Consider the following 23,418-nt stretch of genomic DNA (forward strand, 5'->3'; position numbering starts at 1 on the left):
ACTGCCAGCGATTGCTGGTGTGGGCGGGGGACGATGCGGATGGGGTGGCAGGTGGCGGCGCTGAGGGAGTGGTCGGTGTCGTGGGTATCGGCATCAAAGGCCGCGTTGACAGGGTGGCAGGAGGTGGGGTCGTGTTATTCGTGGCCAGGCGGCACCGGCGGCCAAGCGGCGCCGATGTGATGGTCCGTCACTCGAGGAGCCCTATGATGTACCAACTCGCATGTTGATACATCATAGAAACATTTTTATGAGTATGTGATGTTTCAACCAACGTATCTGGATGTTTATTGAGGTTGGATCGAAATGTTGCATTTGATACTTCGATGGTGTTTCATTTTTATTTTGTTTACAACTCTTGAAATTTGTGATGTTTCAGCTATTGAAGCTGATGTTTCATATGTGAGAAATAGCATGTTTCAATCGTGATTAATATGTATTTCACCAAGTGATATTCTAAAATATTTTTGATTTATTTGGTGAAACATTTTTATAAGTAGCTGTGAAACAACGCCCAATTTTTTTTGGAAAAAGTTGGGCACCCGATTTGTTGATGTTTCAGCTATCGAAGCTTTGATGTTTCATATGTGAGAATAATATGTTTAAAAAGTGATTAATTTGTGTTTCACCATTTTATAGTTTGAAACATTTTTGACTTATCGGTGAAATATTTTCCTAAGTAGCGGTGAAACAGGGGATTTTGGACTATTTGCCATCCTCTTGAATGGCGTATTCCCAAATGCCATCTTCCCAAATGACTTTGACGATTTACCATTCGGTCCACTGTTTTGTTTCTAATTTGCCACTTTTCACTACCAACTCAGCAAATTGAGTAGAAAATAACTTGATTGCCCCTCATATCTATCCTCTTCCTTCTTCTTTCTTCTTCCTTCCATACACAACACCGGCATGTTCAGCTGACTGGCCTTCTCATGGCATCCTGTGCATTGCCAATTCCCTCATTCCAAGGCATTCAACCTCGCCAACATCCTGCTCATTACCTCCGAGTACAACACAACATGCGTGTCAGAAAGGTTCACCGATGAATGGAGCTGCCACGGCCATCAGAAGGACAACGACGCCGACGTCAGCGTAGGAAAGCAGTCCCGTCGACGTCCTATTCATGTGCTACCTTGGGGAGATCATGCTCACCGGCTTCAATTAATGACCTGTTCAGTTAATGCACCACCAGCCATCAAGTTCGTCGAGTCGCTTCATAGCCGACATTATTTCTTTGGCTCGACTCGTGGTGGACGGGGATGCGCATCCGGTTGGCACTAATGGCGGCTGTGTTCCAGAAGTTTCTCTGGGTGTCTATCCATGCGCGCGGGTGCCACTCCACTAGCGAGATCGATCATCGGCACAGGATGGGTGGTGTCAGGCTCGATTTTGTGTGATGTATGGGCTGTTGAACCTCTTGTAGGGTAGCAGCAGCATGAACGATGCCACCGCCGCAGAAGACGCCGAAGACTGCTCCGCCACATCACTAATGCCTGAGAGCAAGAAGGAAGAAGGGAAAGGAGAAATGGGAGGGGTACTGAGGTCATTTTCTACTCAATTTGCTGAGTTTGAGGTGAACAGTGGTAAAATAGAAACAAATCAGTGGACCCAGATGGCAAATCATCAAAGTTATTTGGGAAGATGGCATTTAGGAATACGCCATTCAGGAGGATGGCAAATAGTCCAAAATCCCGTGAAACAGCGCCTGACTTTTAGGGAAAAAAATCGGGTGCCTAATTTATAGATGCTTTATAAATATTCACAATATTTTTTGCAAAAGCAAGTATCTTTTAATAGAGATAACTTTCATAATGTTTTTTTTTGCAAAAGCAAGTGTCTTTTAACATAGGTAACTTTCATAATGTTTTGCAGCAAATTTTGGCAACAAAAAAAAGAAAAAGAAAAGAAAAGGAAAACCCTCTTCTTCGCCCGCCGCCTGCGTGTCGCGCCGATCTCCATCACCGCGAGCAGCGGCACCGGCAGACGGCAGTCCAGCACTCCCGCAATCCCGCTGCTCGTGCCGCATACTCTCGCCTGCTACTCCTCGCGCCCAAGTCAATCTCCCCGTCCTCTCGGTCTCGGCTCCCGCATCCTCGCGAGTTCGCCAGCCGCCGCCGCCTGCGCCGATCTCCGTCCCGCGAGCAGCGGTGCGTCGTCCTGCTGCTTCCGCCTCAGGTGAACACCCGTGCCGACGGACGGCCTACTTCTTTCTCATCCGTCTCCATCCACACCTTCTCTCTTTGGCCTTATCTTCTCTTCTAGATCTGGAAGCCTTTCCTCTACGTCTTAACCTTAGTACTAATAACAGTTAGGTCCGCCCCTTTGGGGAGTACGCTGAGATGACCGGCGCGGGCGACGCTGCCAAGGAGTACGCCGCCGGATGTGCTGCCGGCATCGCACAGGTGGCGGTCGGCCACCCTTTCGACACCGTCAAGGTCGCTTGCTTCTGTCTTTCCTTCCTATCTTACCTTCCGGTAACTGACATGAACCGGTCTCTCCCAGTGTGTTATTTCTGCTTAGTGTAATTGACATGAATCGTCTCTCGCAATGTGATTTTCCTGCCGATTGTAACTGACATGAATCGTCTCTCCCAATGTGTTTTTTCTGCTTAGTTCGATCCACATCGATGAGATGCTTGGTTGGTTTCCTTGAGCAGACGGAGATATATACAAACAACTGCTGTTCAATTTAGTGCTTGGTCCAAAATGAATTTATCCATAGATTTTCTTGTTGAGATGGCATAATCCTAATTTTTAAAAATCTTTTGCAATTCAGTACTTGGGGAAGTATTTATCCATTTCTTCAAAGGCTAGTGCACTACTTTACCTTGCAATGGTTGTGGTAACATTGGAGATATTGGAGAGAGGGATGAGCTCTAACATCTATAATTGTGCCAGCATGGTTTGTCTCTGAATAAGGCCCAGCCGGAGAAGGCACATGTAGACATCAAGACCAACATTCCAATATTTCTAGCATTCGTTATTGCAAGTACATATAATGCATAGGGGCTAGCTTTCTATGATGTATCAACATGCGAGTTGGTACTACAAAATTATTTGACCAGTTACATGTATGTTTTTTGTTTGGTTGTGTTGTACCTATGGAACAAATACTTGTTTAACAAGTGCATGGCATTGCACAAACTTTTTATATATTTGTTCATGTACAAGGAAAACAATGCAAGCTCACGTTCAGTTTCATTTACTGGATAGAACATGTCTTATCAATTCCTGTTCCTTTGGTTCATGACAATGCTTTGTCCATTGACAGGTCAAATTGCAAGCTCACAATACCACAGCTCATGGGAAGGTATACAGGAATGCTTTCCACTGTACTAGAAGGATACTGGTTGAGGAAGGAGTAAGTCCCTTTCTCCTTTCTTATTTTTTCGCTGAAAATTTCATGCTTAGTCTTAGGCAGTTAAATTGGAATTTTTCTTATCCAAAATGTATCGGGTTAAATCATCAGCATCTACACTGTAAGGAATGTCTTAGCCCATGATGCACCTAGTACATTCCATAGACAATGCAAGTGAGATGGGTGACATTTACTCTACTAATGCAGGCAAGGGAATTGCTTAGATCGCATTCATCTGACATTTTCACCAAGTTAAGTTATATTTATGGACGCTCGTTTAACGAAGAATATTCCATACAGTTAGGTTGGAGTACAAATAGCTACTCTGTGAATGAATTAACCATATTGTGGATATATAGTGTTTTGTCTTTCATCTTTTATACACTGTAGGCTCTGAATGAGAACAATCTATAAGTTGTCTAAAAGAGGTCAATGGTCAAATGATTTTTTGTCATCAGATAAAGTATCATTTATAATAGCTGTTCTGTCTGTATTGATGCTAAGCCCTTTCAGATGTATATTTAGTTTTTTATATTTCTTTATTTGTAAAGGGTTTTTCTGCATATTTGTGTGTACTTGTACCTGTATATATTTGTTTGCCTTTTGCCCTCAGATGAATACAAATGCTATTCATAACATGGTATCAAGAGCCAACCTAGGGTTAGACTTTTCTTCTTCCCCTAGATGGTCCAAAATTTTTTCCATGCACGTTAGCACTTGCGTGCATCACATTTTCTATATCATACCTGGATTTTGTGGTCAATTTTTCCAACTCATTGTGGTCGTCGCTGCTGCTTGTCACTGTTGCGGCAGCCACACGTCTCTGGTCGCCGACCACCGCTTGTCATCACCGTCGCCCGTCGCCAGCCACAGCTTGTTGCCTGTCTCCAGCCACAGCTTGTCGCTCATTGCCGGCCGCTGTCGCCGGCTGCCGTTTGTTGCAGCCCGGTGCCGGCCGTCGCACGCTCTTGCTGGACGCCGATTTGCACCTGACCCTTGGCTTGCGTCGGTGCCCGCTTCGTTTCTGGGTGGAACCGATCCAGATCTGGGTGCTAAGGGAAAAAAAGCACGCCTAGCTGCTGCTGTGCAGTCTTTGCAACCAACAGTTTGGGTCCTTTGACCGAGGCTAATTAAAAAAAAAGAAAAAAAGAAATGAAAGAAAGAAGAAGTTCCTATCTATTTGCTTGTTGTCACTTTAATTTGCGCTTATGCCGTTGTCCGTTGCTCTTGCTCTTTGACGATGTCATCTCTGTTAGGCACAATTTCGGTTCCTCGTTTCCCAGTTATTTTTTATGGCGTCAACTACAATCATTAGGCTCAGCATATGCGTCTACACATGTGTGGTCAGCGTCTTTGGGATGTTCTTTCTGGTGAGCTAGCTTGCTCACCTTTCCCCTTGGCTCCAGCTATGCCTGCACTTTCAGCTCAGACTACTGATAGCAAAGGCACAAGAGGAGTATGATGATGTTATGGAAACTTATCAGGGTCAGTATGCTATGTACAAGGCTTGGTTGGATTAGGATGCTTGTGCTTATGCTATTCTTGTGGTTAGTATAGAGGTCCATCTTACTGGATATGTGGTTACCCTTACTTCTGCTCATCTCATCACGTATGAATGGATCTATAAGGTCAAGACTCGCTCTGATGGAACTCTTGCACTCTATAAAGCTCGTCTTGAAGGTTGTAGCCCTTAGAGCTTGTCTAGTACCACCAGTACTCAAAATGCATCTCCGCGCATCTACCTGGCCTTTTTATTAGCCGCCTTGCATGCAAACGAAGTGCTATTGGCGGCAATTAATAGTTCATTGAGCGATGATTGTTGCACGCATGAATTTCAACAAGAGCATGGTCGGGACTGTAACGAGACTTTTGCTCCTGTGGCTTGCATGACCACTGTTTGAACACTTCTAGCCGTAGCCTTTGCTTGCCATTGGACTATCACCCAGCTTGATGTTAAGAAAGCTTTTCTCAATGGGGAATTGCACGAGGAGATTTACATGTGGCCACCGCTAAGATATTCGGTTCCTGAGGGTACGGTTTATCGTCTTCGATGCTCTCTTTATGGGCTCAAGCAAGCTTCTCGTGCTTGGTTTCTGCTGTTTGCCTCTGTAGTCACCGCTGCTGGTTTATCGGCAAGTGCTCATGACCCTTCACTATTTGTACATACTTCGCCTCATGGTCGGACCATTCTTCTGTATGTTGATGATGTGATTATCACTAGCAACGATGTTGGGTTGATTGCAGTTGTTAAGGCATGTCTCAATGCACAGTTTCTGATGTCTGATCTTAGTTCTCTTCGCTATTTTCTAGGGATTGAGGTTTCTTCTACCCTTGAGGGATTTTATCTTTCTCAAGCAAAGTATATTCAGGATCTTCTGGATAGGGCTTCTTTCATTGATCAATGCACGGTTGAGACTCCCATGAAACTTAATCTTCATCTTTCTGCCAGTAATGTTGTGCCATTAGCTGACCCCACAGTACAAAAAATCGGACCGGGTCAACAGTTGAACCAGAAAAAACCGAACCACCATCCTTGTCGGGTCAGTTTGCTGCAAAGACCGAACATGCAATTGGTCCGTTGTGAACCGTGTGAACCGGATGGTTCTACGTGAAAACCGGCGACCCAGGCTGCTCTGGACCGGCGGTTTTTCTTTTTTGCCAAACAAATGGGCCAGTCTATTAAGGCCCAAATGCTTACTAAGCAGCCCAATACATTTTATGGTAAAATGGTGAGAAAAAAGGGAGGAGGGAGGGATCGAACCCTTGCTGCCGAGATGGAAACAAAGCACCACTACCAACCAGCTAGCTTGATCATGCTGACAAGAGGAGATATGCATGATAAATATACTTCTTCCGGTTCAGCACTCGGACCAGATGAACCGGCGGTTGGACCGATGAACTGGTGAACCAGGTGCTCGAGCGGTTTAGTGGCTGGTCCGGCTTTTTTTACTATGGCTGACCCCACTCGCTATCCTCACCTTGTAGGGAATCTTGTTTATCTTGTTGTCACTCGTCCAGATATTTCATACTCCGTGCATATTAGGATTCAGTTTGTTTCTGCTCCCACCGAGCTTCACTATAGTCATCTTCTTCGTGTTCTTCGTTATCTTCATGGGACTATCTCTCGTTGTCTTTTCTTTCCTTGGTCCACATCTTTACATCTTCAGGGTTACTTTGATGCTACTTGGGCTAGTGATTCCTTTGATCGCAAATCTCTTTCTGCTTATTGTGTTTTTCTTGGTGGTTCCTTCATTGCTTGGAAGATTAAGAAACAAACAACAGTTACTCATTCTAGTGTAGAGGCTGAGTTATGAGCTATGTCCCTTTTGATAGCAGACGTTACTTGGTTACGTTGGTTACTTGAGGACCTTGGTGTTTATGTGATTTCGCCAACTTCTTTGTTGTCGGACAATACAAGTGCTATTAGTATTGCTCGTGATCGTATAAAGCATGAGCTTACTAAGCATATTGGTGTGGATGTTTCTTACACCCGCACATAGATACTGGATCAGGTGGTTGCTCTTCAGTATGTGCCTTCCGACTTGCAGGTGGCTGATTTCTTTACAAAGGCATAGACTAGAGCTCAACACAGGTTCTCTCTCTCTCCAAACTCAGTGTTGTTGATCGACCTTGAGTTTGAAAAAAAAGGGGGGGGGGGGGTGTTACATGTATATTTAGGTTTTATATTCCTTTATTTGTAAAGAGTTTTTCTGCATATTTGTGTGTACCTGTACCTGTATATATCTGGGCCTTCTGCCCTCAGATGAATACAGGTGCTATTCATAACAAGCCCAATATTAGAATCTGCTGCTATTGAACTGAGGATTGTGATTAGTTATTTATTTACATCTCTGATTCTGCGAGGATATAATTTTGTAGATCTGATTTGTTTTGGGGGTCTGGTATCTGATTTAGCAACATAATTACTAGAAATTAATTTCATGGCTATTCTGTTACAGATGAGAGGACTGTATAAAGGTGCATCATCTTCATTTATCGGTATCGCACTTGAAAGCTCCCTTTTCTTTGGCACATATTCACAAGCCAAGCAATTACTAAAGGTATTTTAGTGTTCTTCTCTGTTTGCAAAACTGGACTTGCTATTTTCCTCCCTTGCTCATAAGGAAAACCCCTGTAACATTTTATACCAACAATAGCAGTGACATAGAAAATCTCCCTTTGGCAGGTTGTTTGGGAGAAGGAAAAAAACAGTGCTAGATAGCTATATGATATGCCCAACTACTGTTCTGTATTAATCTAAAACTCTGAAAACTGCATCATGCATGGAAATACCAGATTGAAATGAGCACCTTCATCAAAATAAGTAACAATAAATTTATCAATCACCAAAATTTCAGTAAAGAATATCAAATTGAACAAACCAGAACAAGAATGTGAAATTGACAATAAATTTCACACGAAACTCAAAATAGCAATCAGGCCTGGGCCATATCTGAATTAGAAGTTGAAGATGTGGTGGTTTGTTAATACTGCAGCTAATTTATGGATGAGAGAGAGGACATGACAACATCAACGATTCAACGCCAGTTAGGCAGTGCCCAATGGTGGCAGTGTGGTTGAGGCAGGCCCTGCTGGTGGCGGCAGACCACTTCATCATACGTTCAGTGGCACATAGAATTTTGAAGAAATATTATACTAAATAATAACACATTTACTATATATTTGATGTTATCAATTCAATATAAGTAATGGCATTGTATAACGACAAAGGAGTAGGGATTAATGTGCATGAACCGGCAGAGCAATCAGGAAAGGAAAATTTGAGAGGCGAGCGGCATCAAGGTGGATGTTATGCATCAAGCGTGATGCATAACATGTCGTGGCACACATTTGTGCACCTGGCCATCTGCACTGAGCTAGCTGGTTCTCTGGCTTCTGCTGGGCTCATGGGTGCTTGGGTGGTGCACCAACTTGGGCTGAGGGCATGTGGTTAAAATAGAATGGTAAGCACTGAGTTTTTTCTGGCTGGTCCTCTGTGCACTCACTTAGCCCATTAGGCTCCACCCCTGAGCCCAGAGGTAATGAGGCAGAGCAAATCGAACCTTGGGCCCTTGCTTCTTACAGCTGCTGAGTTCTTTCGGTGTCCCAATGGGATTTTGAGCTCGCACAGAAAAAATACGTTGGTATTGTCGCTGTCTCCCTGTTGCATCCTGAGTCATTTTTATTCTCCTCAAGTCCAATCAGGGATTTTTTTTTTTGAATGCCCCAATCAGGGATTTAAGTATCGAAACAGGCTGCCTAAGCATTGTTTCTTGGCCCAATAGTTTTTCTGTGCCTTTAACTTAGACTTGTTTTTGGTGCAAAACTGGCCTCTCAAGCAGGCCCTAACTGTTTCAGCAATAGCATGATCAATGTAACTCTTGTGACATGCCCTGATCAAAGTTAAATTTACCTTTCTTACTACTATATCAGGGAAAATCTGAGGATGGTAGGCCACAGCTACAGGTAATAATACCTTCTGCTGCCTGTAGTGGAGCTTTAATCAGTTGCATTCTCACTCCAACTGAGCTAATGAAGGTCAGTCTAGCACTCAATTTGTCCAATATAAGCTAGGAACAAAGAGTAATGATTCAGGTGTTATATTATGTGGTAATGCCAAGATTTCTCCAGTGCAGAATGCAAGTTCAAGGGAAGCATGCATTGCATGGTACTAGGTACTCCAGTCCTCTAGATTGTGCTATGAAAACGCTGCAAAGTGAAGGGGTGAGCTTATTTTGCCTTCTATCAGCTTCTATTGTCCAATAGCTTTGTTGGCTTACCAATTTATGAGCTATCACGTTGCAGGTTTGTGGTCTATTTCGTGGTGGTTTGGCTACATTGTTTCGAGAGGCAGTTGGCAATGCTGTCTTCTTTTGCACTTATGAGTATAGCCGATATTGGATGCACAGGTATCTAGATTCACCATGGTTTTCAGGTGGCAATCACTTAGTTCTGGCAAAAGATGTTGGCGTAGGAATCATGAGTGGTGGCATTAGTGGGATGGCGGTAATTATTTACACATATTCTGAATTCATTGCAATATCCTTTTTCCCGTTTTGTCAGCAATCCTTTTATTCTGCAGTTCTGGACAGCTACTCTACCATTGGATGTTGCAAAAACCATTATTCAGACTGACCCTGACCCTCATTTGAGTCGAAACCCCTTTCAAATTTTAAAAATGGTACATGCCCTTACTATGGTTCATGATCTTATTTACTTCCGTTAGTTTTGTGGGTCATTATGCATTTATGCCTGATCAAAGCAGAGCACATGCTTGAAATGTCACAGGTTTATAGAAGAGCTGGAATGGGTGGCTGTTATGCTGGCCTTGGTCCGACGCTTGCACGAGCATTCCCTGCCAATGCAGCTGCAATTGTTGCTTGGGAATACACTGCTAAGATTCTTAGTATAAGGCGTGACTAGCATAAGGTACTATCCACATCGTCTCAAAGTTGTGCGACTTTTCACATCTCAAAGTCGTATACATTTTGGTCAGTGTCAGTTTACCTTCTGTTAGTAGACTAAGTCTGTTTTGCTCCCTTTTATCTTCATTTCAGATGCTGAAAGCTGAATTGCTGGTCCAATTTTCCATAATATACCGGGGAACACACCTGATTAATCATTTTTTTTCTATAGTTAGATGGTTTTGGTAGGAAATGTTTATATTTGGTACCTTAACTCTTCTTCACCGTGGTCAACTTTTGCCCCTCAACTATAACTATTCAAACCATCTAAATAATGTCCCCAGACTGGTTCTGTGGATACTTTTTGAGTGACATGGCTGCCACATCTTGACCCCACACTTCATGTCCTCTTGTCTTTAAATCAAATGAGGTTGGAGAGGAATATGAACAAAGGTGGATAATCTAGTTGGTCCCATCACTTCCTTTTATTTCTTTTCCTTGATTTGTTTTCCATGTCGGCATCCAATTAGGAAATCATCTAGGACAGTACAACCTAGGTACGTGCGCAAGGACGTCATTTCAGTTTTGACTGTAGAGGAATTAGTTCTGGAAGAGTTCAGAAAGACTAAATAGACCTTTGTCCTGTTCATAGAGAGGTTTCGTTAAAATTCAGTGTATTGTAAAACTCAGCGGTACATTTTTAATTGTAAACTCAGTTGGGGAGAGGCTTCTTAGCTTATCCCGTTTGATTGCATCAAACGAGGAAATGGCTGTGACTGCATCAATGGATGTTGCAAATTGTACCCTGTCAATGGAGGCCCATTTGAATTGGCATTGATTTAATTTTGCTGAGTTCAGACTATTTGTCAGCTGTCCTTTGTTTGGCTGCTCCCTCATGGTTCCAGAATGTTCTTATAGTAAAAAGCCAATGTATATTACACAGCTATCAGGGTACGAGCCAGCCCTCGTGAAGGCAAGCAAACACGCCCGATGCATGACATAGGAACGAGGAGTATATATTGAATCAGCTTGCCTTATATTGTTAACCTTAATGAGCTACTCTGGTTGGCTTGTTGATTGAAGTTGTTTACGAGCTCTCTCATTAGTGATTTACAACATGTTTACATAATAACAAACTTACTAAATACAAGTCGCCTGGAAATAAATATGAAAGTATTATTTAATGGATTAAGCACTAGATAAGGAGCAAAATATGAATTCTATCCTATAAAGCAAGCTAAACGAGCTTAATGAGTAGCCCACGAGCTGGCTTATTCGACTAGTTAAGATTTTGAATTTGAGCTGATTCAAGATACGAGTTTATCCGAACCATGAGCTTTTCAGATTTTTTTTCAGCCTTGATTCTAGCATTAGGCATGTTTTTATACACCTGATTTCTGTTCATACTAGAAAGTACCCTTGGCAAAGCAATGCTAGATGGGTCCTCTGCAAACTTCCAGTATTTTGTATCAAATTCTTTCCACTATCGAGTATTTGCTGGGTGTCTAAGCATCCCATCATTTTTGTGCTTTTCATGATGCGAGCATATCAGTTCGGCATCCCTCGGGTTCGAGAACAAATGCTTCAATCGATCTTTAACCGGAAGGTACCACGTAACCAGCTATGGAATCTTCTTCTTATTGTCTTTGTATGGAGCAGACTCTTCTACCTCATCAACTGCAACATCTTGACCCTCAGACTGGGTACCTATTTTGTATGGACTAGTGTTGCATGTTGGGCATATATTGAAAGTCTCGTACTCTTTACGGAACAAGATATAATGGTTAATACATGCATGTATCTTTCGCACACCCAATGACAATGGGCAAATAAATAAGCTTCTTCGCTTCATAGGTGTTGGTTGGCAGGGAGTTGGGTTTCAGAAACAATTATTTCAATAGAATCAACAAATCGTTGAAACTATTGTCGGGCCAATTGTTTCCGGCCTTCAATTTCATATGAAGCACCGTACGCAACAATGTAAAATCCTTGCCACAACCTTTTGTCTCATTGTCAGAAGTTTCTTCATTGCCTTTTGTAATGCATTGAAATTATCCAAACCGCGAGAAGAGCAAGCCACAACTTCTGCTTCAGCATGGTGCAACATCTCCTCCAAATCAAAAGCAGTGCCATTATTACCATCGACATCAACCAATTCTTCATCATTAGCATCATCAACTGTGTGATGACCATCATCATCAACCAATTCTTCTACTACCACGAAATTCCCGTCGCTGAACACTTCAACCTGTATCTCTTTGTTGGGAACTCAACAGCTTGTAGGGATTTATCCATAATGTCACCAATTTGTCTAGCCATAAACAAATCCACGCATCACCAAGTGTGTCTCAATTATAGATGGATTGTCCTAAATTTTCTGATATTTGCAGTGCATGCATGGACATCTAATTTCCCTTGTCTTCTTAGCTACAACATTCTTCTTCGCAACTTTCATAAATCTATACGATATCTCTCTCTATACATCCGTGCTCTGTCTGCCATCTATGCATTGCGAAAAAATAACTAACTTAGTTTAAATATTTTCAATAATATGTCACATTAAAATTATGCTAATATGTACCGAAAACAATACCAAACTGTTATGTCAAAATTAGTAAAATTTGTATAAACAAGGTAATTAAAGCTAGTCAAAATTATATTACGATTTCATTTTTCTAAAAAAACCTTCCCACTACATACAACTATACAGAATTATCAAACTACCCTCTTTCTCTTAATTCTGTCCACTTAACTAGATATAGATCTAAGTTCATAAAAACAACGATAGCATATAGATCTTCTACAATAAACCTATCAAAACATTGTGAAATCTATGGTACATTGATCATGTACAATATTTCATAAAAAGTTTTACCGTTTTGAGCTCTACATAACAAATAAAACAAACATGCCATGGTACATATGCCTTGTTAAATTCTCAACATTGAACATATAAAAATGAAAAAAAAAACTTGAGAAATAGAGTAGTACAAAGTATAACTAACCTTTGATGCAATAGATCTATCGAACCATTTGGGTTCAAAACCTTCTCCCATATGTTTGTGTCCATAAAAGAGAGAAAATCGTGCTCAAATCGCAAGACAGCTTGGGCTCAGCCTTATATAGGAGAAACTGTTTTCGTTCGCGGACTACTTAAGCCACTGCCAAAAAAAAAAAAATAGGAGTGGCAGTGGCTTAAGTGGGCTGCTAGCGAAAATAACTTCATCATCGCTGGCGGCCCACGTCACCAGTCCGCCAGCGAAGATTTTCCATCTTCACTAGCAGTCACTTAGGTGTGCTGCCAGTGAAAACCTATCCATATTCGCTGGCCACCCCTCCTTAAGTTGTTCCTGGCGGTTTTCGTGTATGGCCGCTAGCGAAAAGTTTAGTGTGACGTCATGAAATATCGTTTTTCTAGTATTGTGTGTGGACTGTGGACATTGATTCTCTGCAACACCCATGTTTGTTGCGACATGTACAGAACAAGACAGATATGCTGTGTCCTACCTATCCCTATTTTCTCAAAACACTCTTTTGAGGACACTATCTAATTTCCATCACAGCTAAGTCTGAAGAGATGACACTCTCTGAAGGACACTTGGAGTGAAGACAGGTCAGTGACCTATATGGTGCAATTCTCCTTATAGTGTCATCCCAAGAGATGAAACTTAGTTTCTACATCTATTCATAGAAACTTAGATAAGGAGATGTTTCGACATAATATAATATTTTTTACTAAGTAAGTTTGCAGCAATAGAAATATTATTAGTATTAATCAAACAATACAATAGTTTAAGGTAAAAGTATCAAAATAGGAAGTACACCGTGTGCTATACCATATATTCATTACTGTCCAAAAGCAAATAACCATTAAATTTCTGAATTAGTACTTCTCTTTTATGGTATAATGTATCATATGCAAATTTAGGTTTTAAGAGGTAATATTTACTTTTGAAGAGAATGACAGTGCTACGTGCCACACTGCACACAGACTGGTGAAGAACTAGTTGAAATGAAAATTTAAAGAAACTGTATTGAAACTTTATTCTTTGGTGAAGCACATAGGAGAAGATTGTTTTATGTCAAACTACATAATGCATTCCTAGGCATAGTATATCATCGAAAACAATTGAATTGCTAGCACTTAATTTCCGAGGCATAGTGTACTAGTGTACAATAGTCAATGCTATCTTTCTAGAGGTAATTAATTTTTGATATCCTAACCCAAGAAAAAGTTTAGAAGCATCCACATGTTGAAGATATGTCCATTAAAGAACAATAAATATATACTCATTTGGGATGGGCCACAGCAAGGTTAATTTCTAAATAGGAAAAGGTTTTACTCATATTAAAAAGCTTCCAAATGTTCAGGGTATGATATGGAAATTCATGAATACTTGCCAGATATCAGCATTCATGTTAAAATGCTAGCATCTTCCACCTCTATACCAAATTTCCTCTCTTTATTTTCTTGGCTTTCTACAGTATCTCCATCACTTGTCATCTCAATCTCAGATCCCGCATGCATTTCTACGGAAGTTTTTCCTTGACAAGTAAGGTAACACGAATACAATATTTGCTCTCTGTTGTTTTGTCCATAATATTTTTATGGATTTGTTATGTCCCATCGAATCCCGGTTTGTGGTGTTATAGCAAAGCAGATCTTAATGGAGCAGGACCAAACACCATCAGGGGTTCAGCTTGACAACTCTAGGAAGCATGAAAGGTCAACGAGAAGTTCCACAGCTACACGCAACACTAAGGAAAGTTGTAGATCTGGGCCGGATGTCCAGCTCTATACACCTTTGAGTCCCACGTGCTCATCAGGTGCAGTCACAAAATTGCTTCTCTATTTCGAGTATTTACTAAACCTATAGAATTTATTCGATATTTGTGAAGTCTGCTGTCTGTCTACTCCTTGGAATTTTTAGGATTGATTTCGTTTTTCTGTTTTTGTTAATTCTCATTCACAGATCTGAAACTTTATGGCATATTATTTATGAAATGATATTTTACTGAGCTAGGAAATTGCAACCTGGCTAGAGGATTGTTTTAATTCCTCAATTTTAGATTGCATCACTTTGCCTAGCATTTAGTAATCCAAAAAAACTCTCTCTGTAGGTCTGCTAATTTCTGACAAGTCCCCAAAAGGGTGTAATTTGTTAGGGGGGCAGGGCACATTTGGTATTTCTGGTGCTGGTGACACAGGCAAGGGGTTGCCAGGACCTGCACCCTATTGGAGTGTTAACTCTTCATATGAGTCTATCCCAATCTCAGCCCTGCCTCCAAAGAAAAGGTATTTGCGACAACTACAGTTAGCTCAACAACTAGAGGTCAGCCCCCCTGCTGTGCCAGTCGCAGTTCCAGCTCAGGTCCCCTTGGCAGGGTCTAACAGTGGTGTAAGCTTTGGGCAGAAGAGTAAGCAGGACAACTCACTAGGCCCAATAAATTGGAGATCAACAAGATGGTGGAATTATCGCAAGAGATCATCAGATGATGCTGATAATGCAGAGAAAAAGGATGCAGCAAATTACCAGGAAGCAGGCAATTCCATTGCTGGGAAAAGGAATCGAGTGGAATGGGGCTATGGACTAGCAAAGTATGAGAAAGAGAAGAAGCAGATGTCCAACAGCTTACCTTCAGATGGGGACAATACCAACCTTGGCGCTAGCAGCGAGAGCATGACTGCAACTGTGGATTGCCCAGCCGCCCTGCCTGCATCTTCATTGGGAAGTAATGTGCAACCAGGTGATGCATTAAATTGACAAATATAGCGCTGCTGATAGATACCAACCAGGTGCTGCGGATAGATATGCTTGTGTGATATAAATATGTTAGTTCTATATGCATATCTAGCAAATATTTCCAATCCATACGCATATCTACATTGAACCAATAATAATATCTGCAAACATTTCCTTACTTGAAATAATACAAGATTTTACTGAATTAGAAACTTTATGTACTATGGGACATGTGCATTGCCAGTATTTTATGGAAAACGAATCCCTAGATTTAACAATTATGCCTCCGCAATAATGAGTTCATTGCACAAGGGGGAGTACTATTGACTTCTAGTAGTTAACATTTTCAGGATATTGTTTTGGACCTGTTTCTAATGTTATTTATGCACTTATTCCTTAAATGATATTGGAAGCATACGTACACAATATTTCTCATCACAAATTTGTACAAAAATAAATATAGCACAAATTTGTCCCTACTGCATCACATTACTCACTACTATACTTGTGTGGGATATAGCTTCTTTTGAACAATACTACTATTTTTTATATAATCTATCATGTTGTAAGCTGGCTGTTAGTATGTATGGATGCTTAGTCGTACGTTAGACATTTATTGTGGGGAACAACTTAGCTTTCTAATAGAGGTGTCCACTCTAGGAGATCGGTGTATAGTGCTTTCTTTGTCGGCACCATTAGGTTTGCACATTGAAGATGTATTTGGAGACCTTGATTGGCGCTTCATAGTAATTTTTGTATCTAAATGGCCACTCTATTGCTAGACTTGCCGACAGAGGGTTGCCTCACTGGCTTAATGCCCCTTATGCGATGAGACCATTGAACATCTTTTGATTTCGTGGGTAGTTGCTGGACAAATTCGGTTCACCATTCTGAGTCACACTCGCATCATGTGGCATACTGCAGTGCCGCAATCTGCTTTTCTCAGCTTCTCACTGGTAGAGCTGAGCCCTCAGAAATGGTCGACAACGATTTAAGTGAAGTGTTTAATTCTTTGGTAATCCTCATAGTTTGTGAGATTTGGTAATTAAACAATGGTTGCTTCTTCAATGATGCCTCTCCTGATGTACAAATTGGTCGTACAGTTAATTACAAACAATGGTTCCTTGTGGTGTCTTGAGAGGCGAAGGATTTCGGTAGATTGGTTTTTGCTAGCATAGGTGCATGAGGTCTTATCTCTATAATTAGCACTTTTCTTCTTCTATGTGAATGGCCTCCTTCACGTTTGAGAAGAAAACAACGGGCGAGGGATACAAAGTCCAACTTTGCAGGGTCTAGGCAGTGGTACTCATGGCTATAGTAAGCTGCCTAGGCCATTGCTCACTACTAAAAGAACACTATTTTTCAGAATGCCCCCCCCCCCTTCGTACCGCACACACAAACCATTGGGACAACCTCCTGTATAGTACGCCATAGGGCCTTGCTCCATGAACCGCCTATGAAAATGTATTTCTAGATCGGCAATCATGTTAAGATGACCGTCTATGGAAATAGCCCCATTTTGCCTTTTGAACTAGGAGTAGATGCCCTCCAATATGTTGTTTAGGCAAATGTAATTCTATTTATTAATACTACATTGTCTAACCATATTAAAAATCAAGACAAACATAAGAACTAACATGGAAATCATAGATTTTCTAAAATAAGACGATAGAGAATACATAAATTCCAATTCACAATTACTAATTTCTTGTAACTACTGAATACATCCAGACCAATTAGTACATGCATGTTTTCTAAAAAAAAAGAGGCGGAGGTTTCTATTGTACTCGATCTTGTTCCAAGATAGTATGATACTAGGTGGGTATTATATATGATATATGTGGATACTAGGCTGGTACCAAGTAGGTACTAGACCTGCTACCAAAGTACCAAGCGGAGCACCCACATGAGTATCAGTCCTAATACCAATAGTAACCGGTTCTTATACCTGTATATCAAGCTTGGTGCCACCTGATACGACATAGTATTTGAAGGAATTTTCAAACAGTTTTCCTTATTCACATCATCACAAGGTCGTCCCGCTTCAACCAAAGGCACCATGGGATTTTCAGCAGTTACTCTAAACTAACCAAAGTAGCACAAGCTACTTTTTGAGTGGGCGATGTGTCATCACATAGATGATCAACATTAGGACAACACAATTTTACACTTGCACAAACAAACTACGGGATCAACTAAGAGGCTCACAGAGCAATGGGAGAACCACGACCGTGGGAGGGATGAGTGTCCCTATCCGGCCACCACACCATACTCCACTCGTCCTCTATAGAGATTCAACTGACCAACCTTTCCCCCCTTCCCAATACCATACATCATGTCAGCATGGGGAAACAAGGAATCAAGGTGCTAGATAAGAAGTCGATGAGGACTGAGGCCAACACACGTACATAGTTACATATAGGTGGTATGGCCTTGGTAGCGTCCGTTGCTGTCGCGGTTAGGCAAGGAAGTTCAACTGCCACAGCCCGGTCGCAGGGGATCGGTACAAAGGGGTGTGGGTGTGTTGCGGAGGGGATACCGCACACAGACTCTGGACAAGATCTCATCCCGTACCATTCTCCAAAAAAATGGTGTGTATGTGGAGAAGATATATAATTATGTGAAAACTGTTGTCTGGTAAACAAACAGTATCAAATATCATGCTTTGTTGGTAAAGTCCTACTTTTCATCCCCGCTTCTTTGGTTTGCCTCTTTGGTCATTCAATTATAAACAAAACATTAATTTCTCTCATCTGTTAAGATCTGGAAGAGATTATCCCTCCTACAGTTTACCAATGGTAGGTATACCATGAAGTCTTTTAGAGACTTCATAGTATACCATGAGGTCTTTTAGAGACTTCATAGTATACCTATGCAAAACAACATCGGATAGCAGATTATGTCCGTGCACTTACTGCCTGCTCCGCGAAGTTCTGTCATGATAGTTATTCCTAGCAGATGTTTTATGACTTGCCTTGCAAATGATATTGTATCATGGTAGTGCACATAACAAAACAACATAGATTTTACATTACTTAGAGCTAAAATTGTGTAACACTAAAGAAGCAGTTGCATACCCTTTTGCATTTCACAACCATAAACATATATTGCACAATCTTTTTATAATGATAATCCCAGAGTTTGAAACGACATCAAAATTAACAGAGGCACTAGGGAAACAACCTAGCGAAAGCCAGTCATAGGGACATGCACGATAAATGAGTACAATATATATTCAGTTTAAGGTTGACATGGTGAAATACTCAAGGACCAGCATTGTGTCAATGACAAAGTAGCACCTGCAAGAAGCTAATTACAATATTTATCCAAATTGCCTTAGGTAGTAATCTTCCACAACATTCCTATTCCCATAACACAATGACAAGTGAGTATTTCATGACAAGTGTAGTTCACACCAACCAGCTGATTATGTGTCAAAACATCTTTCAAAATTTTCTTTAGTTTATTTAGTTCCCAAAAAAATATGTACCTTGTTGGTTATTTAAAATTAGGGATGTGTAATTTTGAGGAAGTTGTATAAATTCTTCTTATGTTTGCAACTCACTATGACACATCGTGTGGAAACAATGGAGTACACCAGATGTCTTTAAGAATGTGATCCAAATTTGCAATTCATCCACTGAAGAAATGTTACATGATGTACATGTAAAATTTGTATACATACATGTTAATAATTCCAAATAGCAGTATGTGGTGTTAATGCCAAATATCGGCTGCATGTTGAAATTTCTGACAAATTTGTTAGCCTGTGATTTTGATGACTTAATGGTAATACATCCTGTGGCACCTATATGATATATTGTTGTTCCGATGACTCCAGTTATGTTTGTTTTGGTATTTTCGTTTAGTGCTTTTACGCTCACTGCATGATCTCAGCTCCTTTCGTAAATTTGCACTTCATGTTTGCACTAGTAACATGTTGAACTTTGAAAACTGCACTTACATATACCATAATACATTGCATTAAATTTTCTATTAAATACTCCATATATTGCTATCATCAAATGATTAGTCTTAATAAAATAATCCTGTATAATGTAAATACGTCTTGTTTTTATGGCCTTTGAGAATATTGGGACGTATCACATATTGTTTTTATGCATTTTGATACCTTCCTAGTATTAATGTACTGATAGATACAACAAAATTAACACTAAGAAATTTAATACCTCCCTGTACCTTTTTAGAGATTGTATATTCATTTAGGATAACGAATTTATAGTGTTTGTCACTCTCCTGGAAGTCAAAGGACAATATATACATATTTCGTAAGATTGACGACTTATACGATGTGTCTATTTTCAAGGCATTTGATAAATAAATTACTGAAATCTGTTCCAAGGTGAAAGCATGAATACAAAATGATCAAGTCATTCTAGGAAAAACTTTCAATGCTTATGTTTATTATGTGGTATGTCAAAATTCTTGGACTGAATATAGAAGTTGACCAAACATTGTAGTTTTGGGCTCGCCAATATGTGCAATTTTATTTTTTGGTATTGTCATATGTTGTTTCCTAACATTTTTTTTTCATACACAGGATGCATTTCAACTAATTTAGCAGAAGTGCTACAAAAGAAGGTTGAGCAGAAAGAAGAGGAATCTCACAAAATTTCTCATGATAATGCTTTTCTTGAAAGCACACCAAGTTGTGAGGTGGGCAGTACGTCGATTGAAGAGGTAGAGGAAAAGGATTGTGTAGCTTCTGAACTGTCTATGGAAGAAAAAGAGTATGTAGCTGCTGATGTATTAGCACGAAAGTTTGACAGTCCACCTTCACTGGTGGTTAGTTCACATGTGACATGCTTTGGAAGTCAAGTTGAAGGGGTGGGACTTCCCAAAATGGATAAGCCAGTAAACCATAATTCAACTAAGAATGTCTCTTGGGATGAAAGAATTCGTAAAGGATATGAAATAGAGTGGAGTGATGATGAAATATTGCGATTTATGAAGGCTATGGATAAGAATATCTTTGATTTGAAAAGTATATTGAATTACATTGGGACAAGGTCTATTCGGGAGTGCAAAATTTTGTTCAGCAAATACCAACGTCATTTTGGCACTGACTTGATTCACAAAGCAAATGAAAACGCTACAGTTGAAGGAGAAGTTAGCAATTGTATGCCTGATAATGGTGAACCTCATATTTGGTCTGCAATTGACAGTATGCCTTGTTCTATGGACAATGCACATGATCAAAGGCCCTCTATTCTCAATAAGATGACAACTGAAATGGAGAATCCTCAGATTTCTCAAGAAACTTCTGAGAAAGTCATTCATTCAGTGGAAAGCAATGTTATTAAAACAAATGGTACTGAATTATGCAGTAAAGTAAATATTGACTTCAACACAAATCTTTCCGCAACCGCATCAGAGGTGGATTCGCCTCGTGCCGTGGTTTCATTTGATCTGAATTCACCTCCTGTCATGGATTCTATAGAGTCAAAAACATGTCATACTAAAACTTTAATTGGTTTCAGTGAACCTCCACTGTCAGCCACAAATAAACATCAAGAAAATGGTAAAAAGGGAAGCACAAGGTCTCAATTGCCTGAGAATTCTCTGAAACATAGTGAGTTCCATGTGGAAGGTCAGTCTATCTCTACCATGCAAATTGGCACCATAAATGGATCAAGTTTCTCACAGGCAGATGGCATCATGACCCATGTTCAGAGAACACAACATCCTCAAACTAACATACTTGATACCAGTAAGGATGCTGCCAAAAAGCCTAGCTTCATCAGAATTTTTGGTAAGATTTTCCATGAAGGCTTCTCCATGGAAGCAAATACTGATTCTAAGGAATATGACAATGTTGAAGGTCTCACATCTAATGTGACAACAAACACGACACTTCCCAATACAGTGAGTGGAGACATCCCAAAAAATCTATCAAATGTGACGTCTTCCTGCTCTGCCTTGAGGAGCAGGAATATTGATCTTATACAGAATCAGCATGCTGAGTCCTTAAAAGTAATTCCATCTGGTATGACAAAAGATGATGTTGCCTCGCACTTGTGGACTAGGAGCAACAGCATTGTTAACCATAGCGAACAGCCATGCAAAAGCAGCACCGTGGAAGGAAGTGGAATGTTGAATGGTTACCCATCCTTGTCTGATTGGACTCACATGATGACCAGCTTTCAAGCACTGGGATCTTGTGGTGGACAGAATGAAGGTAGCTCAACAAGAAATACTATGATATTGGGAAGTCAAGATCAATGTAAGGACTATCACCTAAACTTTCACGATGCTTATCCTAAATATAGAAAATAAATCATGCTACTTTGGTACAATTTTATTGTAATTTTTTGTGTGACTATTTTATATTAGCATATGTTCACCTATACGTGTTTTTATGCCTCCTTAGATTATAGTTGTTCCTTATTTTATACTGTTAGAGATTCATAAAATACAAGTTTCTTACTTTATGTTAATACAATATCCTTTTCCTATTATGAAAAAGAAAGTTAATATATGGGGGTGCTGGCAGATTAAAAAGTGAATGATAGATTGATAAAAATCTGTCTCCAGATGAATAAATTCTGCTGTTTTTTTCCTGGAGCATTGACTTCATTGTGGACCTATGTTTCAGCAGCAGGGAAAGAAAGAGCTGATTGTACTAGTTCTGAAGATGGTAAATCTGGTAGAGAACCTATATTTGATGAATAGAGAAAGGGGCTTGACAAGCAACACCATGCTGATGGGAAGTCCACAAACATGTATGGAATCTATAAAGTGTTCCCAAACAAATCATTTTGACTCCATAATTGTTTTTCTGATGGAAGACTCCGTATTATTTTGTTGTGCCAGCAGCAGGAAAAGATAGGGCTGACAGTCCATGATATGTTTGATCACCACTGATAATTTCAGCAGAGCATGATGATTCAGCAGAGTACATCTGGAGAACTCTTCTAGAAGAAGGATAACGAAGGCTCAGTCTGGTGTTTGTTTCATGCAGATGTTGTTTTCATCTATAGATGTTTCTATTATCTTATATTGTGTGGGTTACACCAGAGTTGAACTATAGTGGATGCTTTAAATTTATGTTTTATGAACCTTGCTGTAAGTGAATTATTATGGGAACATGGGTATTATATCTTCGTCATGTCTATTGAATTTAATCTATGCTGGGTAGTTTGATTTATTTTTTGTTGAATATATTTTTGGTGATGTAAGAAGCGTTTAAAAAAAAACATAAACCATCATCCATGAAAAACTACTCACTGTTCAGTAAGCACTAAGGGTAGTTATCACGTGTATAGCAATTGTTTGTTACAGCCAATGCTCATTAAGGAAATTTCCAGGGTCAACAAAAGGATGATGGTAGTGATGCAAGTGGGTCATGCTAGTCATTCATTTGGTTTATATTTATTTCACCTAATATGATGTAAGAGTGGGGAAAAATGGTCTTATATTAGAATGGTGTGGATTGGCACCCTGGAGTGGCAAACTCGCACCCTAGATGAGAGCGATACCTTCATTTCAGCTTCACCACCGTATGAGAGAGACACTACTACGGAATCAGTCACCCGTAACGGGCCGGAACCCTCATCTTTATCAGTGTCATGTCCTAATAAATTCATGCCAAGTTAAAAATCACTTCCCGAAAGAAATAATAGAGATTATTAAAAGTCTAAAAGAAATCTTACTAAAATACGTCCAAGAAAAATTTTGAATGTAGCTTGGAGTTTTTTTTTCCTTCAATTCCACATGCTGTAAATTGGTATCTCAATTTTTACTTGAATTTTCAGAGTGCCATAAATAATTTTAAAGCAACAAAAACTAATTTCAGAGTTAGTTAAAATGAAAAACATAAAAATAATACTCTCCCTGCTCACCATTATTGACGTAACTTTTTTTTTTACAAACCCATCTTACTCGGTGTATATACA

The 23,418-nt window shown here is 40.1% G+C and overlaps 1 protein-coding gene across 3 annotated transcripts; it reads left to right on the forward strand.

Annotated features, from left to right (window-relative positions):
- Positions 1-1,876: 1,876 nt before the first annotated feature.
- Positions 1,877-10,601, forward strand: LOC127754753 (mitochondrial arginine transporter BAC1). 3 transcript variants are annotated; one of them, XM_052280317.1, is made up of 10 exons: positions 1,879-2,172; positions 2,306-2,432; positions 3,268-3,357; positions 7,314-7,415; positions 8,788-8,892; positions 8,986-9,078; positions 9,160-9,360; positions 9,437-9,535; positions 9,620-9,783; positions 9,912-10,601. In XM_052280317.1, exons 2-9 carry the CDS (start codon positions 2,337-2,339, stop codon positions 9,764-9,766), a joined length of 933 nt encoding a protein of 310 aa, XP_052136277.1. In that variant the 5' UTR covers positions 1,879-2,172; positions 2,306-2,336; the 3' UTR covers positions 9,767-9,783; positions 9,912-10,601. The 3 variants fall into 3 exon arrangements, with proteins under 3 accessions (XP_052136279.1, XP_052136277.1, XP_052136278.1); XM_052280318.1 differs by having other exon boundaries at positions 1,882-2,172; positions 9,643-9,783; XM_052280319.1 differs by lacking the exon at positions 7,314-7,415 and having other exon boundaries at positions 1,877-2,172.
- The last annotated feature ends 12,817 nt before the right edge of the window (positions 10,602-23,418 follow it).

Source organism: Oryza glaberrima, chromosome 11 (assembly GCF_000147395.1).
Source record: "Oryza glaberrima chromosome 11, OglaRS2, whole genome shotgun sequence".
NCBI lineage: Eukaryota > Viridiplantae > Streptophyta > Magnoliopsida > Poales > Poaceae > Oryza > Oryza glaberrima.

Coding starts and splice junctions, on each gene's coding strand:
- LOC127754753 (XM_052280317.1), top strand. CDS start 2,337: ATGACCGGCGCGGGCGACGCTGCCAAGGAGTACGCCGCCGGATGTGCT. Junction 3,358..7,313: donor GGATACTGGTTGAGGAAGGA/GTAAGTCCCTTT, acceptor ATTCTGTTACAG/ATGAGAGGACTGTATAAAGG. Junction 9,536..9,619: donor CCTTTCAAATTTTAAAAATG/GTACATGCCCTT, acceptor TGATCAAAGCAG/AGCACATGCTTGAAATGTCA.